Genomic DNA, 20536 nt, shown 5'->3' with positions numbered 1-20536 from the left:
AATAATTTATTTCGTAATAGAGAATCGAATCACATATATTTATTTTTATTTATTTATTTTTTAGCTAGAACTGTTCCCTATGATCAGCGATCTTTGAGGTTGCGAGCCATGTGAAAAATAATTTTGAAGTCTTGACCTATATTTACAATTCGAAAATGAAATCTTAAGCTTTAACAAACACTCAAATAAAGATTGCTTATCTATCCAAATACTTGTTAGTCCGACTATCAACAGTTTGCTCTTTTTTTCATAAATCTAAATTTATATTTATGCCTAAAGATTAAATTGTCAAAAATACAACATTTATTTTGATTTTTTTATTGCTTTGAATGCCTTAGAATGTCCGATGCCCATATGAGTAGTTCATAAACATTTATCTCTAAATGAAGTAGAAGGCTTTTTATAACATTTCATACACACAATTCGGAGATTCAGCAATGTATCGTTTCATTGTTGGCATTTTTGGCAAGATTCTACTCATTGTTGGCCTTATATTTACATTTATATTTGTCAACCACAATTTAGACTTTGTGGATAAAAAGCAATTTACACAATTCACACGATATCATGAACATTCACGTACGGAGTCAGAAATACTCCGGGAGGAATCCATGACAAACTCCTTTAAGGTCAAAGATGAGTTTAAGGTTTTTTCTTCCCAATGCAAGATACCGAGGTCAGATCCATTTTCGCTGGATAGCATGGAATATTTTAATCCGCCAGATTTTATGGAATGCACAAATCAGTCGGACCTTATTACAGTTCAATATGATACTGAGCGAAGACAATATAGGCTGCTCATCAACGAAGCTTTAACCGAACTGATTCCCAATATTTCAGACTACGGCTGTATCTATAAAGAGATTGTTCGTGGAGAGTATGATCTTGTTTGGTAAGAAATATGAATTTCTATGTAGCACTGATATTAAACGTTTCCTAATAATTACCTTTCAGGACATTACCTCCGATCGCTTTTAAACAGAACTTGTGGGTTCCACGTCACATTCGTGGTATAATTGTAGAGTGCCATGAACTGAGCAATCCATTCCGAGTAATACAACGCGATGCCTTCGCATTTGTACAGCATCCGGTTGATCGCAATGACAAAGCCGACGAAGAACGCAGTCGATCGCATCCAAATGTGATAATCATCGGCATCGACGCCATGTCGCAGATGAACTTCCAAAGAACTATGCCACTAACAGCAAAGTTTGTACGTCAGACGGGATGGTACGAGATGCTTGGCTATAACAAAGTGGGGGGACAATACACTGCCCAATGTGTTAGCTCTGTTGACAGGCGGATCTCCGACAGAATTGACTAAATACTGTGATATAAATACTCCAAGCTGCATGGACACATACAGCTTTATATGGAACCATTATCGCAATGCTGGCTATCTAACAGCTTATGCCGAGGACTTGAGCACAATCGATACCTTTCACTACTTTCTTCCAGGTTTTCAGCGAGAGCCTGTGGATTACTATTTGCATCCATTCATGAAGGCCATCGAGCAAAACATGGATAAGGTGCAGCATTTGGGATACGAATTCTGTGTTGGTCGCAGACAAAGCTATCGATATGTTTTGGATTATATTGCTCAGATAGTTCAAAGATTTGTTCAGGAGATGCCGAAGCCTCTTTTTGGTTTATTCTGGATGAACAGTTTCAGTCACGACGACTTCTCGGGGGGCGGCCAGTGTGGATAAGGATTTCGTGAGCTATCTGGAGGAGTTCAAATCGCTTGGATTGTTTGAAAGATCTATAGTAATATTGTTAAGTGATCATGGCCAGCGAACTGGTCCACTAATGGACTTGCCCTCCAGCTTCCTAGAGGAACGCCTACCTATGTTTCACATCTATCTGCCACCTTGGTATCGTCAGCAGTATCCGGAAGTTGCCCGAGCTCTTCATTTGAATGGCCAGCGCCTGAGTTCGCCATATGATCTGAATCTAGCCCTTAAGCATCAGCTGCAGATGCTGCATCCTCGAATGAGATTTTATCAACTGAAATGCCCTCTCTGTGTATCTCTGTTTGAGGTTCTTCCACCCAATCGTAGCTGCATGGAGGCAGCTATTCCACCCCATTGGTGTACCTGTGAGCCGCACAAACAAGTTACGCCAACCGAGAGGGTGCTGGAGTTGGTCAGACTAGTTGTCTATCGGATGAATCAGTATCTGATCTTAAGGAATCATAAAAAACAGTGCTATCATCTGAAGCTCCGAAAGCTCTTGCTAGTCGAGCGGCAACAGTTCTTCAATGACAAAGGATTCGAGGTGCAATCTCCCGATGGACTCGACACGTATCGTTTTAAGTTTACTACCGGACCGAATGATGGTCTTTTCCGAGCCACGTTGTCAGTCAGTAAAGACGATTCTCTAGTTGTTATACAAGAGGAGTTTATCACACGCCTCAATTCTTATCAAAAGGATGCGTATTGTATTCAGGACCGATATGCCAAGAGGTTTTGTGCTTGCCTCAGAAATCAAGCCCATGCAGATGAATACAAAACTTTCATATGAAAACTGTACAAATATGATATAGAAAGTACTTGAAGTTATTTTCAATCCGCTTCCATCCCAAAAACTTGTATGCAATATTACCCATACTTAAATAATATGATTGCGATTATGTTTTCCTTCATTTACTAGTAACAAGGTTAAAAAACAACATTCTCAAATAAAGTTTAGGTTTCACTCTTATGACAGTCTTAATATAAAATACTTGAAGAATACAAATTTGATAAAATCAAAAGCACTACGGCTTAAGTTTGTCTATATTAACTTAATTTTAAATCGACGTATTGTTAAAAAAATGATTACTCTATCTCTTATAATTTCGGAGATGGACATGGCTACAATGTGTCCACTGTTGACCATGGTCAAGAATATATGCTGTCACAAAATTATAACTCTATCTCTTATAGTCTCTGAGATCCAGTGTTTCATACGGACAGACGGACAGACACACAGACACACAGACGGACATAGCTAGATCTCGGCTGTTGACTCTGATCAAGAATATATATACTTTATAGGGTCGGAGATGCGTCCTTCTACCTGTTACATACATTTCCTGCCGGCGCAAAGTTATAATACCCTTCTACCCTATGGGTAGCGGGTATAAAAATATTCAGGTACAATTATTACATATCCAAAAAATAATTAATTTACATAAATAGTTACGGGCATTTTCAGTTAATATATAAACATCCATTTTTTTAATTCCATATAGACAATAATATCTAGTTAGTTACCGTTATTTGACCTCATCTGCAAATAAATAAAATACATGTGACATTAAAAAATGCAGCCAACATCAAAGAAATAGGTTTTGCAAAAATATTCATACTTAAAAAAAATATATTCATACTAAAGTTCTCAGCAATACTTGCACTATAATTCAAAAGGAAAATCTGATTCACACTTTCAAATAGTAAAGTTCAACAGGCAACGATTATGCTAAGACACAAGACAATGTTACTAATACGAAAATACTTAATTTTATTATTTGCCATAATATTAACATTCATATGGTTGAATCACAGAAAAATTACAAACAATGAGGATGATGAACTTGTACATCTTCCGTCTGTGGCCATAACGACGACAACGGAAATTTCAGCGCTTCAGCGTCAGCAGCGACTTCGTAAACTCGTTCAGAAATATCGAAGTTTCTTGACTAACAAGGACTGGGATCAAAAAAAAAGACAGCGATAACCAGCCAAGAAACAACTCGTAAATTCAATTTTGGAATCCAGCCTAAGGTGACATTTTCCCCGGACATTACAAAGTCGAGGTACTTTGTGAATAGTGAAAAATGCAAAATACCATATACAGATCCATTCTCGCGTGAGGCATTGGAAATCTACACGCCATTCAAGCTGAAACTTTGCTCCAATGAATCGGCTATCTTTGAGCTGACCTACGATGGGAACTCTAAACACTATCTGCTGCATATCAACGAGAAGACCTTGAGGCGTTTGAGTCCCAGATCGAGAGTCGTGTGCAATTTTCGTACAGTTAGCCAAGGCGGGAATATCTACAGTGAGTGAGTAAGGTGTAAACTTGATGGTAGACATTATTCTTTAACGCAAATTCCTTCTAGGAGAATCTACTTCACGCAGAGTCGGAAACTGCCACGGAATATAAGCGGTATTATCACGGAATGCCACGATGCAACGGACAAGTCAAAGATCGTTCAGCAAGATGCATTTCCCCTGGTACAATTTCAGATGCAAACGCAAAATAAAACAACGAGTACTGAGAGCAATCCCAAAAGGCGTCAGCCGAGCGTAATACTCCTGGGCATCGACAGCATGTCACGGATGAACTTTCGTCGAACAATGCCAAGGACGGCTGAATTTGTGGGTCAAAGTGGCTGGTTTGAGATGGAGGGCTACAATAAGGTGGCGGATAACACACTGCGCAATCTGCTGCCCATTCTTCTGGGGCAAACCGTGGAGCAATATCCCCGCAAATGTGGCCAAAATGAAGGTGAATGTATTGAGAAATTCCCATGGATTTGGAAGGATTATAAGAGGGCTGGCTATACCATAGCACTGGCTGAAGATGTGGCTGATTCTGGAGTCTTGTTCACCAACAATAAGAATGGATATTTCCCTGGCCTAGTTGATCATAGTTTGCATGCGCTGCTGCTGCGAATGGAACAAGCCATGAAGACTTATGTGCGATTTGGCTACAATTACTGCATCGGACGTCGTCTGACCATATCGTATGTGTACGACTTCTGTCAGCAGCTTATCTCACGCTACATGGAGGAATCGAATCAACCGACTTTCGGCTACTTTTGGAGCAGCACATTCACCCATGATTACAACTTTGGAGCTGCCAGCTTAGATGCCAAATTCGAGCAGTATCTGCAACAGTTTAAGACACATAATTTATTCGAGAATGCCATTGTCATACTCTACAGTGATCATGGAGCACGCTTTGGTGAACTCTTGAATTTGTCCGACAGTTTTCTCGAGGAGCGTCTGCCCATGCTGCACATTTATTTGCCGCCCTGGTTCCGCCACAAATATCCACAGTATTCGCAAGCTTTGTATTTGAATCGGAATCGCTTGAGTTCCAATTTTGATCTGCACAACACATTGCGACACATTCTGCAATTGAATGCCACACTTCCAACGGATCTTCCCCCCCTAGTGAGCTGTCCTAGCAGCCAATCTCTGCTGCACACTCTGCCAAGTTGAACGCAGCTGTGAGGATGCCTGCATCACGGAACATTGGTGCACTTGCAAGGAGTTCATTGCCCAAAGCATGAATGGAGAAATGTTCTATCTGTCCAAGATGGTTGTCTACCATATCAATCGATGGATGCTTGTACATCGATACAATGAATTTTGCCAGCGAATTCAGCTCTCGGATATGGAGAGTGCGGAAAAGAAAATGCTCTTCGAGGAGAACAGCACAGAGACGATGCACGGCGACATTGCCATTTATCGTTTAAGATTTCGCACCTTTCCCGGCAGTGCAACGTTTCAGGCGACTGTACGACTCAATCGGGAGCTCAAGAAATTGGATAATTTCTATGTGCCGGACATTAGTCGACTCAATGCGTATCACAATGATTCGCTTTGTATCAACGATGTTATTGGCAAAAAGTTCTGTGTCTGTTATCCGAATACAACATTGGATCCTTTTATGAGCAATTGGAAAGAACTTAAGTTGACCACTTTGCCAAGTTAAGAGAAAATATTTGTAAATTCATAGTAAATAAAAATTGTAGTGTGTGTCATGATATTTATTAATCGATTACAAATGTCAAATTAATTTCCAGATGTCATGGCATGCTGTATTCGAGCAAATTATTTTTCAATTTATCAATACTTTTTATCATTGCTGTCAGTTCATGCTCTACTTAATTTGCTATAAAAAGGCAAAAATCCATTGAAAAATATCATTTAGTGTTTTTTCTTCGAAGTGAACGGAACTCTAAAAAATGGCACCAGCAAAATATGAATTTAAGCAACGGAAAAATATTCCAATCAAAAATAAAAAACAATCTAAAATAGTGAAACCACAAAAAATAAAAAGCAATCAAAAGAAATTTGTGAATCCTGCTACCGAATCAATGCAGTCGCAAGGGAATCAAGGAAAGAAATCGCTTGGCGTCAAGCGCAAACAAGAAGATGTGGACAGCGGGGTGAAGAAGTTTAAGAATAACAAGGATCAAGCAATACTTCGTGTGCATAATTCTAATAACAATATTCAGAAAGAGGTGAAAGATTCTCCATGGAAATTCATAAAAAGCAGTGGTTCATTGAAACATGACAATTTTAAGATCCAATCTCTAGATGCCAAGAAGAAGTCAGCTGTGAAGATGGGAAAAGTCGAGACGTCAGAGCAGAATACCGATATAAAGAAAATTAATATTAAATCATCGCATTGCTCTGAAAGTGTTGAGAAAATTCCTTCAGCGCAGCAAGCTGCGGGATGTCGGAAGAGAAAGAATGAAATATTAAAACAACAGAAGTTGGGAAACGCTAAGCAAGAGTCAACTTGGCTAAATCCAAGTAAACAAAAGAATTTACAGAAGGTCGAGAACATGGCCAACAGCAAAGATAATTTTACACAATTGGATAACGCCGAAAAGATTCTTTTAGTACAGAAAGTTCGATCTCGTCGTCGTAAGAAGCAAAAAAGCATGTCGAAAAATAATTTGCAGGAAGCTGTGTCCCAGATAGTTACTCAACTGTCTACAGTCAAGAACGGATTTCCAAGTAACAAGAATAGTTCAGAAGAGGTGGAAAATATGAAGCCAACTCAGCCGAAATTGATGGAGAAATCGGACCAAAAAGCAAAGAATGTAAAAGAGATCGTTGTCAACCCGACATCAGACACTTACTTATTCGGATCGCTTAAAGTAAAGCAAGGCGGAATCCACAAGAAGGATAAGCTAGATGATTGCTTGGAAAATTTGAAAAAACAAAATCTAAACATTGTGCAAGAGCCAATCCATCAAAAAACTAAATTTCTAAAGAAGAAATCTGACACATCGCTAGACGCAAATCAAAAGCAGAATGAACAGTTCAATTGTGAAAATATTCCCAAAGAAAATGGAGATATGGAGAATTCAAAAAGATCCAAGCCACAAAACCTTGCTCAGGAGCCAATTAAACCGGTGGCAATTGAAAAATCTCAATCTGGGTTATTCCCGAAGATTTCTCCTGATAAGAAAGTGCAAATTGGAAAACAGGATAAAAAAACTAATTTCGAGAAAAAATCTAAAGAAAAGCAGGTCAATTTCAGTGAAAAGTTTAAAAGCATTTCACAGAATCAAATGGTTAATAATGTCGGACAAAAGAAAACTGAAGAAAATAAGCAGAACATTTTGAATCAAGATAACCTCGAAAAGAAATCCGGAGGATCCAGCCCAGAAAATATTGCCCAGAAGTCAATCAAAGAGGGGGAGTCCGATAGATCGCAATCTGGGTTTAAAAGCAAAGAAGCATGACAAGTGTGAAAAGATTTCAAAAGGATCCAAGCCAGAAAACAAAGCTTTGAAGCCAATCAAAAGGAAGAAGGCAGAGGCATCGCAGACTGGGTTAATCGAAGAGATTGTTCCAGTAAAGCAAGTCCTTTTGAGAAACAGAGTCAAGATAGTTGTGAGAAGAAATCGGAAGACAAGCAGGTCAACTTCAGTGAAAAGTTGAAAAGCATTTCACAGAACCAAATAAAGCAAATGACAAATAATGCCGAACAGAAGAAAACTGAAGAAGATAAGCAGAACATTGCCCAGAAGTCAATCAAAGAGGAGGACTTGGGTTAAAGAAAAAAGCATGACAAGAAATTCAAGATAACCTAGAAGAGAAATCCAGAGGATCCAAATCAGAAATCATTGCCCAGAAGTCAATCAAAGAGGAGGACTCCGAAAGACCGCAATCTGGGTTAAAGAAAAAAAAGAAGCATGACAAGTGTGAAAAGATTTCAAAAGGATCCAAGCCAGAAGACAAAGCTTTGAAGTCGATCAAAAGGAAGAAGGCAGAGGTATCGCTGACTGGGCTAATCGAAGAGGTTGTTCCAGTAAAGAAAGTCCAATTTCAGAAACAGGATCAAGATAGTTGTGAGAAGAATTCGGAAGACAAGGAGATCAACTTCAGTGAAGAGTTTAAAAGCATTTCGCAGAAGCAAGTACAGCAAGAAGAAGATAAGCAGAACATTTTGAAAGAAATTCAAGATAACCTCGAAAAGAAATCGAGAGGATCCAGCCCAGAAAGTATTGCCCAGAAGTCAATCAAAGAGGAGGACTCCGAAAGACCGCAATCTGGGTTAAAGAAAAAAAAGAAGCATGACAAGTGTGAAAAGATTTCAAAAGGATCCAAGCCAGAAGACAAAGCTTTGAAGTCGATCAAAAGGAAGAAGGCAGAGGTATCGCTGACTGGGCTAATCGAAGAGGTTGTTCCAGTAAAGCAAGTCCATTTTCAGAAACAGAATCAAGATAGTTGTGAGAAGAATTCGGAAGACAGCGAAAAGTTTGAAAGCATTTCACAGAAGCAAATAGAGCAAATTATTAATAATGGTGAGCAGAAGAAAACTGAAGAAGATAAGCAGAACATTTTAAAAGAAATTCAAGATAACCTAGAAGAGAAATCCAGAGGATCCAAGCCAGAAATCATTGCCCAGAAGTCAATCAAAGAGAAGGACTCCGATAGATCGCATTCTGGGTTAAAGAAAAAAAAGAAGCATGACAAATGTGAAAAGATTTCGAAAGGATCTAAGTCAGAAAGCAAAGCTTTGAAGTCAATCAAAAGGAAGACAGAAGAGGCATCGCTGACAAAGTTAATCGAAGATGTTGTTCCAGTAAAGCAAGTCCTTTTTGAGAAACATAATCAAGACAGTTGTGAGAAGAAATCGGAAGACAAGCGGGACAACTTCAAGGAAAATTTAAAAAAAGCAAAGTTCGAAAACATTGAACAGGAGACAATTCAGCAATCCATTAATGACCAAAAGAAAAATTCTTTGACATTGCAAGACATAATTCAAAACCAGAATAAAGAAAACAAAAATCACAAAATGTTAAAGGAAAATCAGGACACTTACGTGAAGATTTCGAAAGGATCCAAGCCAGGCAACACAAATTTGAAGTCAATTGAAGAAATTGTTCCAGTAAAGCAAGTAATGGTTCAAAAACGGGATCAAGATAATGGTGAAAATAAATCAAAAGAAAAACATGAAAATATTACACAGAAGCTAATTAACAAAATAACAAATGGAAAACAGAAAGAAGTTCAGCCATCGGAATCTGGCTTAATCGGAAGGATTGTTCTAATAAAACCAGTCGCAATTTGTAAAGAGATAAATTGTGAGACAAATTTGAAACCATCCAAGCCAGAAAATACTACACTGAACCAGAACTGTGTGAATAATATAAGGCCTGAAGAGAGTTTCAAAGCGCAGATCTCCAAGAGTCCACGGAGTCGAGTCTATGATGATCAGTCGAAGCAAATTAATTGCTCGGAGAAAAGTATTAAAAAGAGTGCGCAGAAACTAAACCAGCAAGTAAATAATACACAAGAAATGAGAGTCGAAACATCAAAGTCTGGGTTGATCGGGCGCATTCCTCCAGTAGTGCAGGTCGTAATTGATAAAGAGGAAAGCAAGCGGGACAATTGTTCGAGAAATTCAAAGAGAAAGCGAGAACCAATTGAAATGCAGGAAGTTCAACAGGAAAATAATGTACACAAAGTGAAATCGGCCGAATCGGAGCCGAAAAAGCTTAAAATGTCTAATTTGGTAAAGCCCACACAACTCGTAGCTCCAGAAAAGGTTACAATTTGCCAGAATGACACTAGGATAACAAACCGCAACTGTGAGAATAATATATCACCACTACACCAGGAAAATTCAGGTGAGGCGACCAACAAATATTATATATATATAACGATTTTAATAAGAATGATCTAGTAGAGCAATATCAACTGGATGAGATGCTAAACGAACGTTGGCGAAAGATGAAGGCCAAAGTTGAGAAGAGTGAAAACAAAATACGCTCCCAGTTCATGCGATGTACTGAGTATGTATTGACAAATGAAGGAACGGAGGAATTGACTGAGGAGCCAGTGCAAACTAAGAAGACTGAAGAAATTAGCCAAACATCATTGATAGGAAAGTTCAAGTCACTGTTGAAACGTCGCTTAACATGCCATTTTTAAATAGCCCAGCTTTTTTAAAAATTTGTTTTTGGATTTGCTCTTTTGCATTAAATGAATAACCGATATTTTTATTGTTTTGTTAGTTTGGTTACTTTATTTGTATTCCTTTTATTTTTGCATCTTCAATTTTATTGAATTTTTTTTTTTTGGTGAAGAGACCTTGAAATTCTTTTGGTTTTAAAAGTTTGTGTTACTGTGTACATTCTACTCGGCTTATCTAATAGTTCGATACAATGAAAATGAAATCTTGGCATAGAACGCATTAGACATTTAAAAACTATATCAAAATTCATCTGCTAAATACTCATTCCAACAATTCAACGCTAACAATATATGACTTAGCCTATTCGAATTTTTGTTTATAAAACTATAAAACTTTCGTAATACGCTCTGCGTGTAATCCTTAATCATCATAATCTTTTATACTATCCTCATCTTTCGCTACATATACGAGTCCACCGGATATCGTTCGGCCTCTTCGAGCATGTGCCGAAAATCGACAGGTTGGGCAAGAGGTGCTACAGGTCCAGTACCAGGTCGTCCCGGTGCGTGGCCGTTCATCAACTGGGTGGGTCGTTTAGCACCAGTTAATGCACTGCCCCGGTTCTTTAGATGACCATTCATCATGCTCACATGGTGGCTGATCGTGGGCACCGAACCCGGCACATTCGTCTCCAGATCGTGCAGTATGGCATCGGTCTGCTCGTTGCGCATCACATGATTGCCCAGCGACTCAGTGACGTCTTCACCTTCAGGCACCTTATTGGTCAACTGTTGAATGTGATTGCGTATGAGACGTTCAAACTCCCGCTGTACGGAGGGACTATCCGTATCCCCATCCACCTGAAAAATGAAATCAGATTTACCATGATAACGATAGGCAAATAACAAGTCTCACTAACAATCTGCAGTCGATTGCTTGTATCCATGGTTTTAAGCATGGGCAGCGTCTGTTCTCGAAACAGCTCCAGGCGTCGTCGAAACGAGGAGACAGTGTCGTCAATTCGTCCGCGTCCCAGTTGCAGCTTTGAACAGTCCAGCAGGATTGTGGGCGGAATTTGTTTGTACTGCAATGTCAGAGTTAAATGGATGTTAAAAGATTTTGGGCATAGTAAATGTATTTATTAAATAAGAAGCGCAAAGAGATCCCCTTCATGTCCAAGTTAAAATGGGGACACATAGAAAATATTATTTCCATAAATGATTAAAAGGAGCCCTAAGTAACTTTCATTCTGATCTTCGATCCTCCAAGTCCTTTGGTATGTCCTTACTGCAATGTTGCCTTTGGCAACATTTGTCTATCCATATATATAAATAAACACGAAAATATAAATGTTAAATGTATAAACACTGGACATGAACGGGATATAAAACCAAAAATGGCAACCATTCTCTTTGGTCCGGATTTAAACATATTCAATCCCTTAAATATTTTATATTCTACTATAAAAATAAAATATATATTAAATAATTAGAACCAGACTGTACTAATGGTATATCTGAATAAATTACTACTTCCTCAAATATTTACGTAAATGTATTACAATTCAATAGAGCTCTGAGCAAATTTATTTATGTCCAAGCGATAAATATGATTAACTTAATTTAAAACAAGTAAGAAAACTACAGTCGAGAAAAAAGAATAGAAAAATCCTAAAATATACCGAATTATGGTACTGTAATACTTAAAAACATCAAAAGGCTATAATCTGTATATTAATATACTATTATTTTTCAAATATACCGAAGAATTCAGATGGCAGATTATCAACTAAAACAGGTAAGACTCGACTTGCGGCGTGGAAGTGAGCATAGCAAACAAACTTGATCAGCGTGCAAAAATAACAAGTTCTGTCAAAAAAAATATAGCTCTATCTCTCATAGTTACTAAGATCTAGGTGTGGGCAAAAAGAGAGAAGAACGGACTTGGTTATATCATCTCGACTGTTGACGGGGATCAAAAATATTTTATGTGGTATGAGCTTTCTACTTCTTTCTAGTTATAATAACCTTAAATATTATCTAGTATTTTAAATAACTTCAAAGTTATTTTAGTTGGTAACTATACAAATATTTATGTACTATATATTGCAGATTAAAATGTATCTCACCTTGTTCTCAAAGTATTTGACTTGTTGCAGGTTTCGCGGATAGCCGTCGATGATGATGCCAGTTTTGCCACGCAACTGCCGGATGTTATTGTCCAGCAGCTGATTCAGTGTCTTCTCTGGAGCCATCTCGCCTGCAGCCAGAGCTTCCTTAACCGCATAGCTCTCGGTATTGGCACGTGGCGCAGTATCCGTAATATTCCGAAGAAGTCGTCCCACGCTGTTACATAAGTGAACAAATCAAATTAGGAATGAAAGAAATTTATTGAAATGAACGAAGTGAATAAGTTCACGCGTATTCTTCTTTTTTGTTAGGCCTCACATTTAAAAACTTAATAAAGTCAAAAGGCTTGCACCTTCATTGTGTAAGTAAAGTATCATAAGTGTTGTAAAATTCTTAATGTACCACAAACATTACTGCGCCTAAAAGGACAAGAATAAGGAAGGAATAAGGAAAGAATTTAATAGAATAAAACTGAAGAATGCAGCGTCGAATGCACAATCGAAAAAAAGCAAAAAGAAGGAGCCATTTTACTCATTAAAAAAGGAAAATAAAAGAACTCGGGAACTTATTCACTGAACACTATTATTTGATATATATGATAGATCTTACCTGATATGCGACCAGCCTGGATTGAGGCCAACAGCCTTCAGGCAGAGCGTCGCCTTATTGCTGCCCGGGCCACCGATCACCCAAATGATGGGCGGAATTGCTGACTCGGGTTCATCGGTGGCATCCATGCTGGTGCCGGCATGGCTGAGCTTGGGCTGCTGGGTGACAACCACGCCACTGTCATCGTCCGCAGTTGTGCCGCCTGTTCGTAGTGTTGCCGCTGCTGTGGCCGCATTGGCGGCTATGTGAGATATCACAGCGTTCGTGACATTGCGATCATCTGCAGCACCTGCAGGAGCATTCTGATTCTGATCGGCAACTGACCTGCGATCTACAGTGACTGGGGGTTGACTAGGTGCGGTGTCTACGCTAACAATACTGCCGGGTATATCATGTATCCCTCTGCCCATACCTGTAACTCCGTTCAGCATGGCCTCTTGATTCTCTAGCGCGCTCAATATGTCTAGCACTGCGGTGCGAAAGTCTTTATATACCTCTGTCGGTGCCCGCTCGCCATTCACCTGTCATTCACCACAAATATAGGTATGTATATAATTCTCGTATTTATTTGTACAATTAGGTGTACTCACGGCCAACAGCATATCACTCTGATCAAAATAGTCGGCGACTGGCATCACATTTTTGAAGAAATTTTCCAATTCCATTTTGGCTAAGGAGAGTACAACATGACCTAATTTAGCGCCATAATCAATTTGTTTCTGTAGCACAGATTGACGCCACGATATTAGGATAACCCCATTAACGACTTGTATCTGAAATACAAATAAGATGAATCAAATTTCTCAATTTCTCAATTAAATAAAAATATAATTATTTTAAATTTTAGTGACTAACTCTTTTCTTCCTTGAACTTCTCGAACTCATTTTTGGAGCTAATTTTAGCAAATGAATACTGCCGCAAGCTAATTATATCATACTACAACGATTGCTGACAGTTAGCTGTTAGTATATAGCGTTTGCCCTTTCCCAAACACTAATCAAGGAAACATTTCTTTTGAATTATATAACCGCCAAAAAAAGCCTCTAGGGTCCACTTCAGCCAATTAGCACATAAATACATATATACACACAAAATGCACAGTTATGTGTACATATATGTATGTATGTGCTCGATGTGTACAGCTATAGATCATTGTTATATGTTTGTCTCAAAATTCATGGGAATTCATAGACTAGGACAAATAAACGTCGACCCATTTGGCAGCTAATTAGTTCAAATGGTTCAACAGCAATTTGGGCTGACAAATAAGTATGAAAATAAATAAGACCTTCAAATCGTTTCATAATCAATATGCATAAAGGCAACTCATATTTAGTATTATAACGGATTCGTTTACCTTCTCTGAATATTCAACAACGTCGCGCATGGAACGTGGATATCCTGATATCAGATAGGCTTTGGCAGCTGGAGCCATTTTCATTTCCAACATCAACACTTCGGTGACTGTTTTCGACGATAGTTGCGAAAAGTCTTGCATATCTGGGAGAAGATACGAATAACATTGTTAGAAAATTAAGAAATATAAATAATATGAATATTTATTGTATTCAAATTATTTTTCTTTATCTTTTTTTTATTTGACTCAACAAAATGTTGTCAATAAAATGCAATTCATGCGTCCTTGAGTGCACGAATAAAAGTAAAAGTTTACGTTTATTTCTAATCTTTCTTTGGTATAAATTTTTGTAAACATAAGACTCTAATTTCCAGTTTCTGTTAGTGAACAATAATTGTACCAATAATATCTATTAAAATGTAGTTGGTTAGTATTAAGTATATTTAAGGATACTATATAAAAAGATGTAATAAAACTTATATATAAAGCTGCATACAAAGCAACCCTTTAGGAAATCTTCCACTAAGAATATTGCATTATTAAAAACGGCGAAATATATCTATTAAGGAATAATAAAGAGAAAAATGAACAGTAAAACTAAAAATTGGTACCATTTTGTATAATTTAATTCCAATTATCAGTTGAAAAGAAAAGTGTAGTATTTACATTTATATTGTACAAATATAAGAGGACCATTTACCATTTCCCATTGCATATTGCTGCAGCAAATCCATCATATTGATGTGCGTAACGCCGCGTCGCTCTTGCATGAAGGTATCGCAATGGGTGACCTTTCCACTACCTGGGCCGCCTAAAACAAATATCACTGGCACTTTTGGCGGATCGAATTTGATTTTTCCAGCATTTTGCATATCGATAGCGCCGATATTGGCCGAACCAAGACGGCCATTGGCATTCATTGCCATTGCGTTGCCAGCTGCGGCATTTTGGCCATCTTGATTCCGTGTATGATTCCAATCGTTGCCTGGTTCGCCGGTATCTTGTGCCGCGCTGGCATCTGAAATCGCAATACAACATCCCTGGTTAGTGATACGAGTACAACATTCCCAAAGTCGATCGAAAGCAACAGTTGCCAGCAATCATTAGCAAAACAGGAAACCGGATGTGTTGCCATGTTAGCGCCGCGCCTTGTTACGTGCCAAACGACATTAGTGCATGACCGGAAGCAATTTGTGAGCACTGGGGAAATTAGCCATACACAGCGGCGAAAAGCACACCATTAAAATATATTTAAACAATTATTTAATTGTGCACTCAAAGCATTGCGTCATCAATGTGACCGCTTGGTGGCAAAACTGTTGCCAACGTGCCGGAGGCGTGTCCCGGGGAAATTTCGCGTAATTCCAGTGGCTTTAGTCAGTGGACTCTGGCTGCAGGCTAGCAGGCTACACATGCGATTAGACAGCGTTTTATATATGGGTCCTATACTCCTGTGACATTTTTATTGATTTTCCTGCAGTTTTATTTAATTGACATGTTGTTTTGTTATTGTTGCTATCCCGCTTCTGCCCACGCAAGCACTTCGCCTTTCTTCATTCCATGCTTTGTTTTTTTGTTTTTGTTTTCGGATTTTTATAGTAGGTTTGGTGGCCATTTGATGGTCAACGAACATGACCAAGGGCCAATCAGCGAGGCCGTGAGTGCGCGCACAGTTGCCCCACAAATTATAGCATTTGTGCAAGGTCCTTTCGTACTACAAATATTTTGTCAAATCGTTTTGTATCCAAAAGGCTTTTTGAGCCGCTATGACAAAGCAGATTTGTTACCAACAGCCGTTATTGGATGTAATCAGTTTAAATCATGTAATCATAATTTAATTTGAACTACTCCAAATACGAAACTTAACTTATTTGTTATTATTGCGAAATTGAATGAAATCTTCTAAGCTCATTAGGATCAACAATCATTGAAAAGTTTATTTTAATTGATAACAAAAACTTTAAATATTACAAAATTTTAATCCAAAGAAAAAAGTATTAAACTCAAATAGTATATGTTATATTATTTGATGTTTCTATTACTGATGTGCTCGTTAAATTAGTGTTGTCGCAAAATTCTAAACTCACAATCTATATTTAATGACTTTACGAGTCTCATAATATTCAACTAAAAACATATCAATTTCAATTGTTGTAATAGATAATACCTACTTCAAAATAATGACTATAAAACATGACTATACGATTAATGTATGACTATGATCATTAAACGAGAACAAATTGTTTCTATTTCTATAATACATTCAAGTATTATAGTATTATATTTTAAATCATTTAAAAAGTCCCCAGCGAGACGATAAAAGTGTATATCATAATAACACCAATAATTATGCTCTATGGATTTGGATTGTTAGAGTTGAAGAGAGGGTGAAATGTGGTTTTCATTTTAGCGACACGTTGGAAATACCCAAGTGATACTTAAATGGGGTTATTTTGTCGGTTGCTTTACTTCATTGTATGCTGATGGGTTCGCTATGCTTACCTGTGTCTAAACAAATACCCATTATCCATTCGGTGGCCAGTATAGCTGAATTTTCGCAATGTTTTTTAGCTGTATTTTCACTATTTTCCGCAGAATTGACGAACGTATAATGTGTGTTTAAGTTAAAGGTGGTAACTAAAAATCAAATGGAACTTTCCACTAGATGCCAGTGTGAATATATATTCATACGATTCGAATTATTTTCTCACATTGCATTCATTTAACCTACAAGTACATACATAACATTATGTTTCTTTTCTCTTAATTCTTTTTTTTCAATTTAATTCAAGTTTCGTTTTTTTTTTGGTATTTGTAGCTTTTTGTTTGTTATTGTACGGTATCTCTGGGATACACATAAATATTTATCGTAGCCAACACGCACAGCGAAATAATTTACTACATAGCGCCGGTTATACGAGTATCGGAACTGTCCGTTACCATAGTCTCCAGCGCGTGGTGTACTTTTGATTTCTGACTGCGATTGGGACTTTTCAGATTCAGGTTCTTCAACGCAACATGCATGTTCTGCTGCCCGAACGTCCAAAACGAAACTGACTTTCAAATATGCCAAATGACTCGGATTTCGTCGTGGTCGCTTACTCTGTGGCCTCAGTTGGTCAGCGGCAACGTCAACGTCAGCGTGGCTGGCGCGAGTTTCCAATTAATGAATACTTTATGAATTCCAGTGGTTCACATGATTCACATGCATACGAGCATTCGTGTCCTGGCTCAATTGACTTTGTCACAATTATTATTCTTCGGCCCGGGATTTTCTTCGGCACTGGAAAACCAGTTATCCTGCCCGCACTCACAAATACATAGAATTGTTGCTCTTCGAAATTAATATACACTATGTATATGCGAGTATGCGAGTATGCGAGTGTGTCATTCATGGGCAGCCATTTGTTTATACAATCCAAACAATGTCCTGGCCAGCCTGGTGAGTTCTCACTAATCTTTGAAGTACGAGAATTCGTCCCACTCCCGGCCATTCCAGTTGTTGTTATTATTATGGTTGTTGTCACTGTCATGTTACATTGTTGCGTTGCTACTGCCCTGATGGCTTTGCCTTGACTTGCAGCTGTTCATGCTGGTAACATATACACAAATATGTATCAGTTTCTACAGACCAAATGACTTATATTTGGCCATGATAAATGCGACTCAGATACTCTTGGGAAAATACCTATTGCACTTGAATTTATAGTATAATAAATCATAGTTGGTATATTAAATATATTATAATAAAGATGAATACATAATAAACCATACATCGAATAATTTTAGTCAGATCAGTTCTCATACAAAAGTTTCCTCATCAACTTTTAAGATGTTTATCCGATCCCTACTAAGTTTGGTAGATAAGCGACAAGACATTTTCGGCTGGCAACGTTAATAAAGAATATGTATATAGTTCATTGGATTGTTATAAGAGATAACTTCTGCTTGTCCCATTTTCTGTTTATATAAATGTATCTCCAATAAAAGACTTTCAAATTACCTTAAAGTTAATAGAGCAAATAAAATATTTAACTTCTTTATAAAATTAATTAAGTTACATTGATCATAATTAAATTAAATCAATTTAGTTTAATAAAGTAAATATAATATATGCAGTTCATGTCGTAACTCAAACACTTTAATAGTATTTGCTGCACCTATTCAAATGATCTCCACTGTTGGCTGGACTAACATTTCACCTGTGCTTTAACATTCATGCTAGTATCTACAATGTTCGGTTATGAGTGGATTTCATGCGTTTTTGATGAATAGAAAATTGCACCATCATGACGAGGCCATAAAACAAAATTGGTAAACTCGGTCAAAGGAGGAAGTAGGGATTTGTGGTTGTTGCCTTTAAATGGGAAAAATGAAATGTGATGTCTTTTGTGTGTCAGAGGGAATGAGGTTTGGCTAAGAGAGCATCGAGGTGGTGGCAAAGGGAGTGGGGATGGCGGTGGGGATGGCGGTGGGGGTGGAGGTGAAAAAGGGAGGTGTTTGTGTGCCATCGTCATTCAATTAATATTTCACACTATTGATTGCTTTTAATTATAGTGTTAGTTAACGATGAATAGAACCGTTGAGTTGGCATTGACAATTGACAGCTGTCAAAATTTCCAAAGTATATTCAATTAAACTTCTATTGATTTTGCTTTGTCCTAATGATGAGAGGTAGCTGGGAAGCACAATGCGGGGGTCAATAGGCGCGACAAGGACATGAAAAGAAGTTCAAAGCTCAAGGAAATCTCATATCGATCAAAACACTCACATATCGATCCAGGACCTAAACAGATGCGACGCCTAATTTGTGCCTATTGCCTGTGGAACCTGCGACATGTCATGTCAATCCGTCGACAAGGACAACAACCACCGCAGCGGCTGCGGCTGCGTTTGGTTCCCATATCACAAGTCAAGGGAGGCCAACCAGCTTAGCCTAGTCTGGCTTAATAGTATAGTATGTACATACGAGTGTGTATGTACGAATAGATAAGTAGGTTCTCAAATTTGTAGCTTATGCGTAATTCTAATCCTTCGCTAAGCCCATTGACCACAAACTTGTCGCCATCGTCATGTACTGTTGTGTCTGTCCATGGTTATTCTCTTTGTGACTCAACCTCTTCTTAACAGCACGTGTGTTTCTCGTCCTTGGGTTCGTACTGGGCGTTCGGTTATTAAATGCTTTTGGAAGCTTAATTAAGGGTACACGTTAAACTAAATACACAGCCAGCTATAAGAGAGACAACCACAACAACAAAAACAAAAACAACAACAATAACAATAACCATCAATAGTTTAACGCCACTGTCTAGCTGGGTCAATTGATTCTTCGACAGCATGAATGGGGAGAATGACCCAACAACGCCAAACGGGCAGCTGTGATTAAGGACACTCTGAGTGAATGTGTTGAAAAGGTCGCATTAAATGTGTTCAAAGAGTTAACTGATACAAATGATATTAGGTTGAAGACTTCTGCAATATTCTTTATCAGCTGCCTTAGAACTTCCTTCTGCTACTCTTTTCAGATAATTGTTTTCATAATGGAAATTAGTTTTAAGTCAATTCATAGTGTATATAGTGAAGCGACATCCAAGGGACGCTCTTTTAGTTATGATTGAATTTAATTGTTTATGCTTAAAGTATTTGGTTAACTAACTTTCGTTATTTTTAACAGTCATCCTAAAAGTATGCTTTAATTCCCTGAAGTAACTTTTTCGTTTATTAAAATTAAGTATGTATTTGAAATGTCAATTCCACTATTTTTTTTTTGAAAATCTACAAAATAATAAAAAATAATCCGTTAAATAATTTGTTATTTTGTTAGAATTGAAATGTGGCGAATTTTTACGAATTTCATTTACATTAAAAACAAGATACAAGAAATCCTCAAATCCAAAAACTTATGGGCTTTTCCATCTCTCTGATTAATTAATCAAGTTAAAATTTAATATGAGTAATATAAGTAACGGATTATTACTTATTTTCTACATACGCAAAAACATTCAATTTAACTTTTAAGGATACATTAATGGGCATGACGATAACTATTTAAATGATTTTATTTTTGAATTTTCTTAAAAAGTCAATCACATTTTCATATAATTAATTTTTCTTCAGATAAGAGTTGAAATAAAACTTTAAAATTTCGATATTCGAATGTCTTTATCTCGGAATAAGCTATATATATTAGCTAAGGTCGACTTCCTCTGTATTTGCATAGCTTTTTAATGCTTAATTTGATTGTTAAACCAACTAAATTATAAATAGATTCTCGAACAC

At 37.5% G+C, this 20536-nt stretch overlaps 5 protein-coding genes and 1 pseudogene across 9 annotated transcripts in view; 5 read left to right on the top strand and 1 right to left on the bottom strand.

Moving 5' to 3' along the window:
- Window positions 1–20536, top strand: part of LOC133839503 (sex-regulated protein janus-B) — a 188801-nt gene that overhangs the window by 163562 nt on the left and 4703 nt on the right. The window lies entirely within an intron of this gene.
- LOC133850041 (uncharacterized) lies at window positions 391–2708 on the top strand. Its single transcript, XM_062286001.1, is given in 4 exon segments — window positions 391–892; window positions 955–1258; window positions 1260–1688; window positions 1690–2708. Coding segments are annotated over 4 exon segments (2022 nt in total). The 5' UTR covers window positions 391–437; the 3' UTR covers window positions 2524–2708.
- Window positions 3427–7236, top strand: LOC133842967 (uncharacterized; annotated as a pseudogene).
- On the top strand, window positions 5966–7480 carry LOC133842963 (uncharacterized). Its single transcript, XM_062276280.1, has 2 exons — window positions 5966–6244; window positions 6308–7480. The coding sequence occupies exons 1-2, from the start codon at window positions 5966–5968 to the stop codon at window positions 7478–7480; spliced, it is 1452 nt and encodes a 483-aa protein (XP_062132264.1).
- On the top strand, window positions 7709–9317 carry LOC133847638 (triadin-like). Its single transcript, XM_062282810.1, has 3 exons — window positions 7709–7790; window positions 7859–9172; window positions 9247–9317. Exons 1-3 carry the CDS (start codon window positions 7709–7711, stop codon window positions 9315–9317), a joined length of 1467 nt encoding a protein of 488 aa, XP_062138794.1.
- LOC133850559 (adenylate kinase isoenzyme 5) lies at window positions 10259–17868 on the bottom strand. 2 transcript variants are annotated; one of them, XM_062286683.1, is made up of 9 exons: window positions 16760–17868; window positions 14958–15275; window positions 14258–14400; window positions 13490–13672; window positions 13312–13420; window positions 12900–13230; window positions 12290–12506; window positions 11081–11245; window positions 10259–11021 (listed from the first exon to the last, which is right to left on the bottom strand). In XM_062286683.1, the coding sequence occupies exons 1-9, from the start codon at window positions 16779–16781 to the stop codon at window positions 10620–10622; spliced, it is 1890 nt and encodes a 629-aa protein (XP_062142667.1). In that variant the 5' UTR covers window positions 16782–17868; the 3' UTR covers window positions 10259–10619. The 2 variants fall into 2 exon arrangements, with proteins under 2 accessions (XP_062142667.1, XP_062142666.1); XM_062286682.1 differs by having other exon boundaries at window positions 12900–13420; window positions 16760–17867.

Source organism: Drosophila sulfurigaster, chromosome 2L, assembly GCF_023558435.1.
Source record: "Drosophila sulfurigaster albostrigata strain 15112-1811.04 chromosome 2L, ASM2355843v2, whole genome shotgun sequence".
Taxonomy (NCBI): domain Eukaryota; kingdom Metazoa; phylum Arthropoda; class Insecta; order Diptera; family Drosophilidae; genus Drosophila; species Drosophila sulfurigaster.
The sequence above is the reverse complement of the archived record's forward strand: the minus strand, read 5'-3'. Positions and strand labels throughout refer to the sequence as shown.

Excerpts from the sequence above, each read along its gene's own strand:
- LOC133842963 (XM_062276280.1), top strand. The coding sequence starts at position 5,966 with ATGGCACCAGCAAAATATGAATTTAAGCAACGGAAAAATATTCCAATC. Across the intron at positions 6,245-6,307 it reads ATAACAATATTCAGAAAGAG|ATCCAATCTCTAGATGCCAA; the intron begins GTGAAAGATTCT and ends GACAATTTTAAG.
- LOC133847638 (XM_062282810.1), top strand. The coding sequence starts at position 7,709 with ATGACAAATAATGCCGAACAGAAGAAAACTGAAGAAGATAAGCAGAAC. Across the intron at positions 7,791-7,858 it reads AATCAAAGAGGAGGACTTGG|AAATCATTGCCCAGAAGTCA; the intron begins GTTAAAGAAAAA and ends GATCCAAATCAG. Across the intron at positions 9,173-9,246 it reads AAAACGGGATCAAGATAATG|AAAGAAGTTCAGCCATCGGA; the intron begins GTGAAAATAAAT and ends AATGGAAAACAG.
- LOC133850559 (XM_062286682.1), bottom strand. The coding sequence starts at position 16,781 with ATGGGTATTTGTTTAGACACAG. Across the intron at positions 15,276-16,759 it reads GGGTATTTGTTTAGACACAG|ATGCCAGCGCGGCACAAGAT; the intron begins GTAAGCATAGCG and ends TTGCGATTTCAG. Across the intron at positions 13,421-13,489 it reads AGAGTGATATGCTGTTGGCC|GTGAATGGCGAGCGGGCACC; the intron begins GTGAGTACACCT and ends GGTGAATGACAG.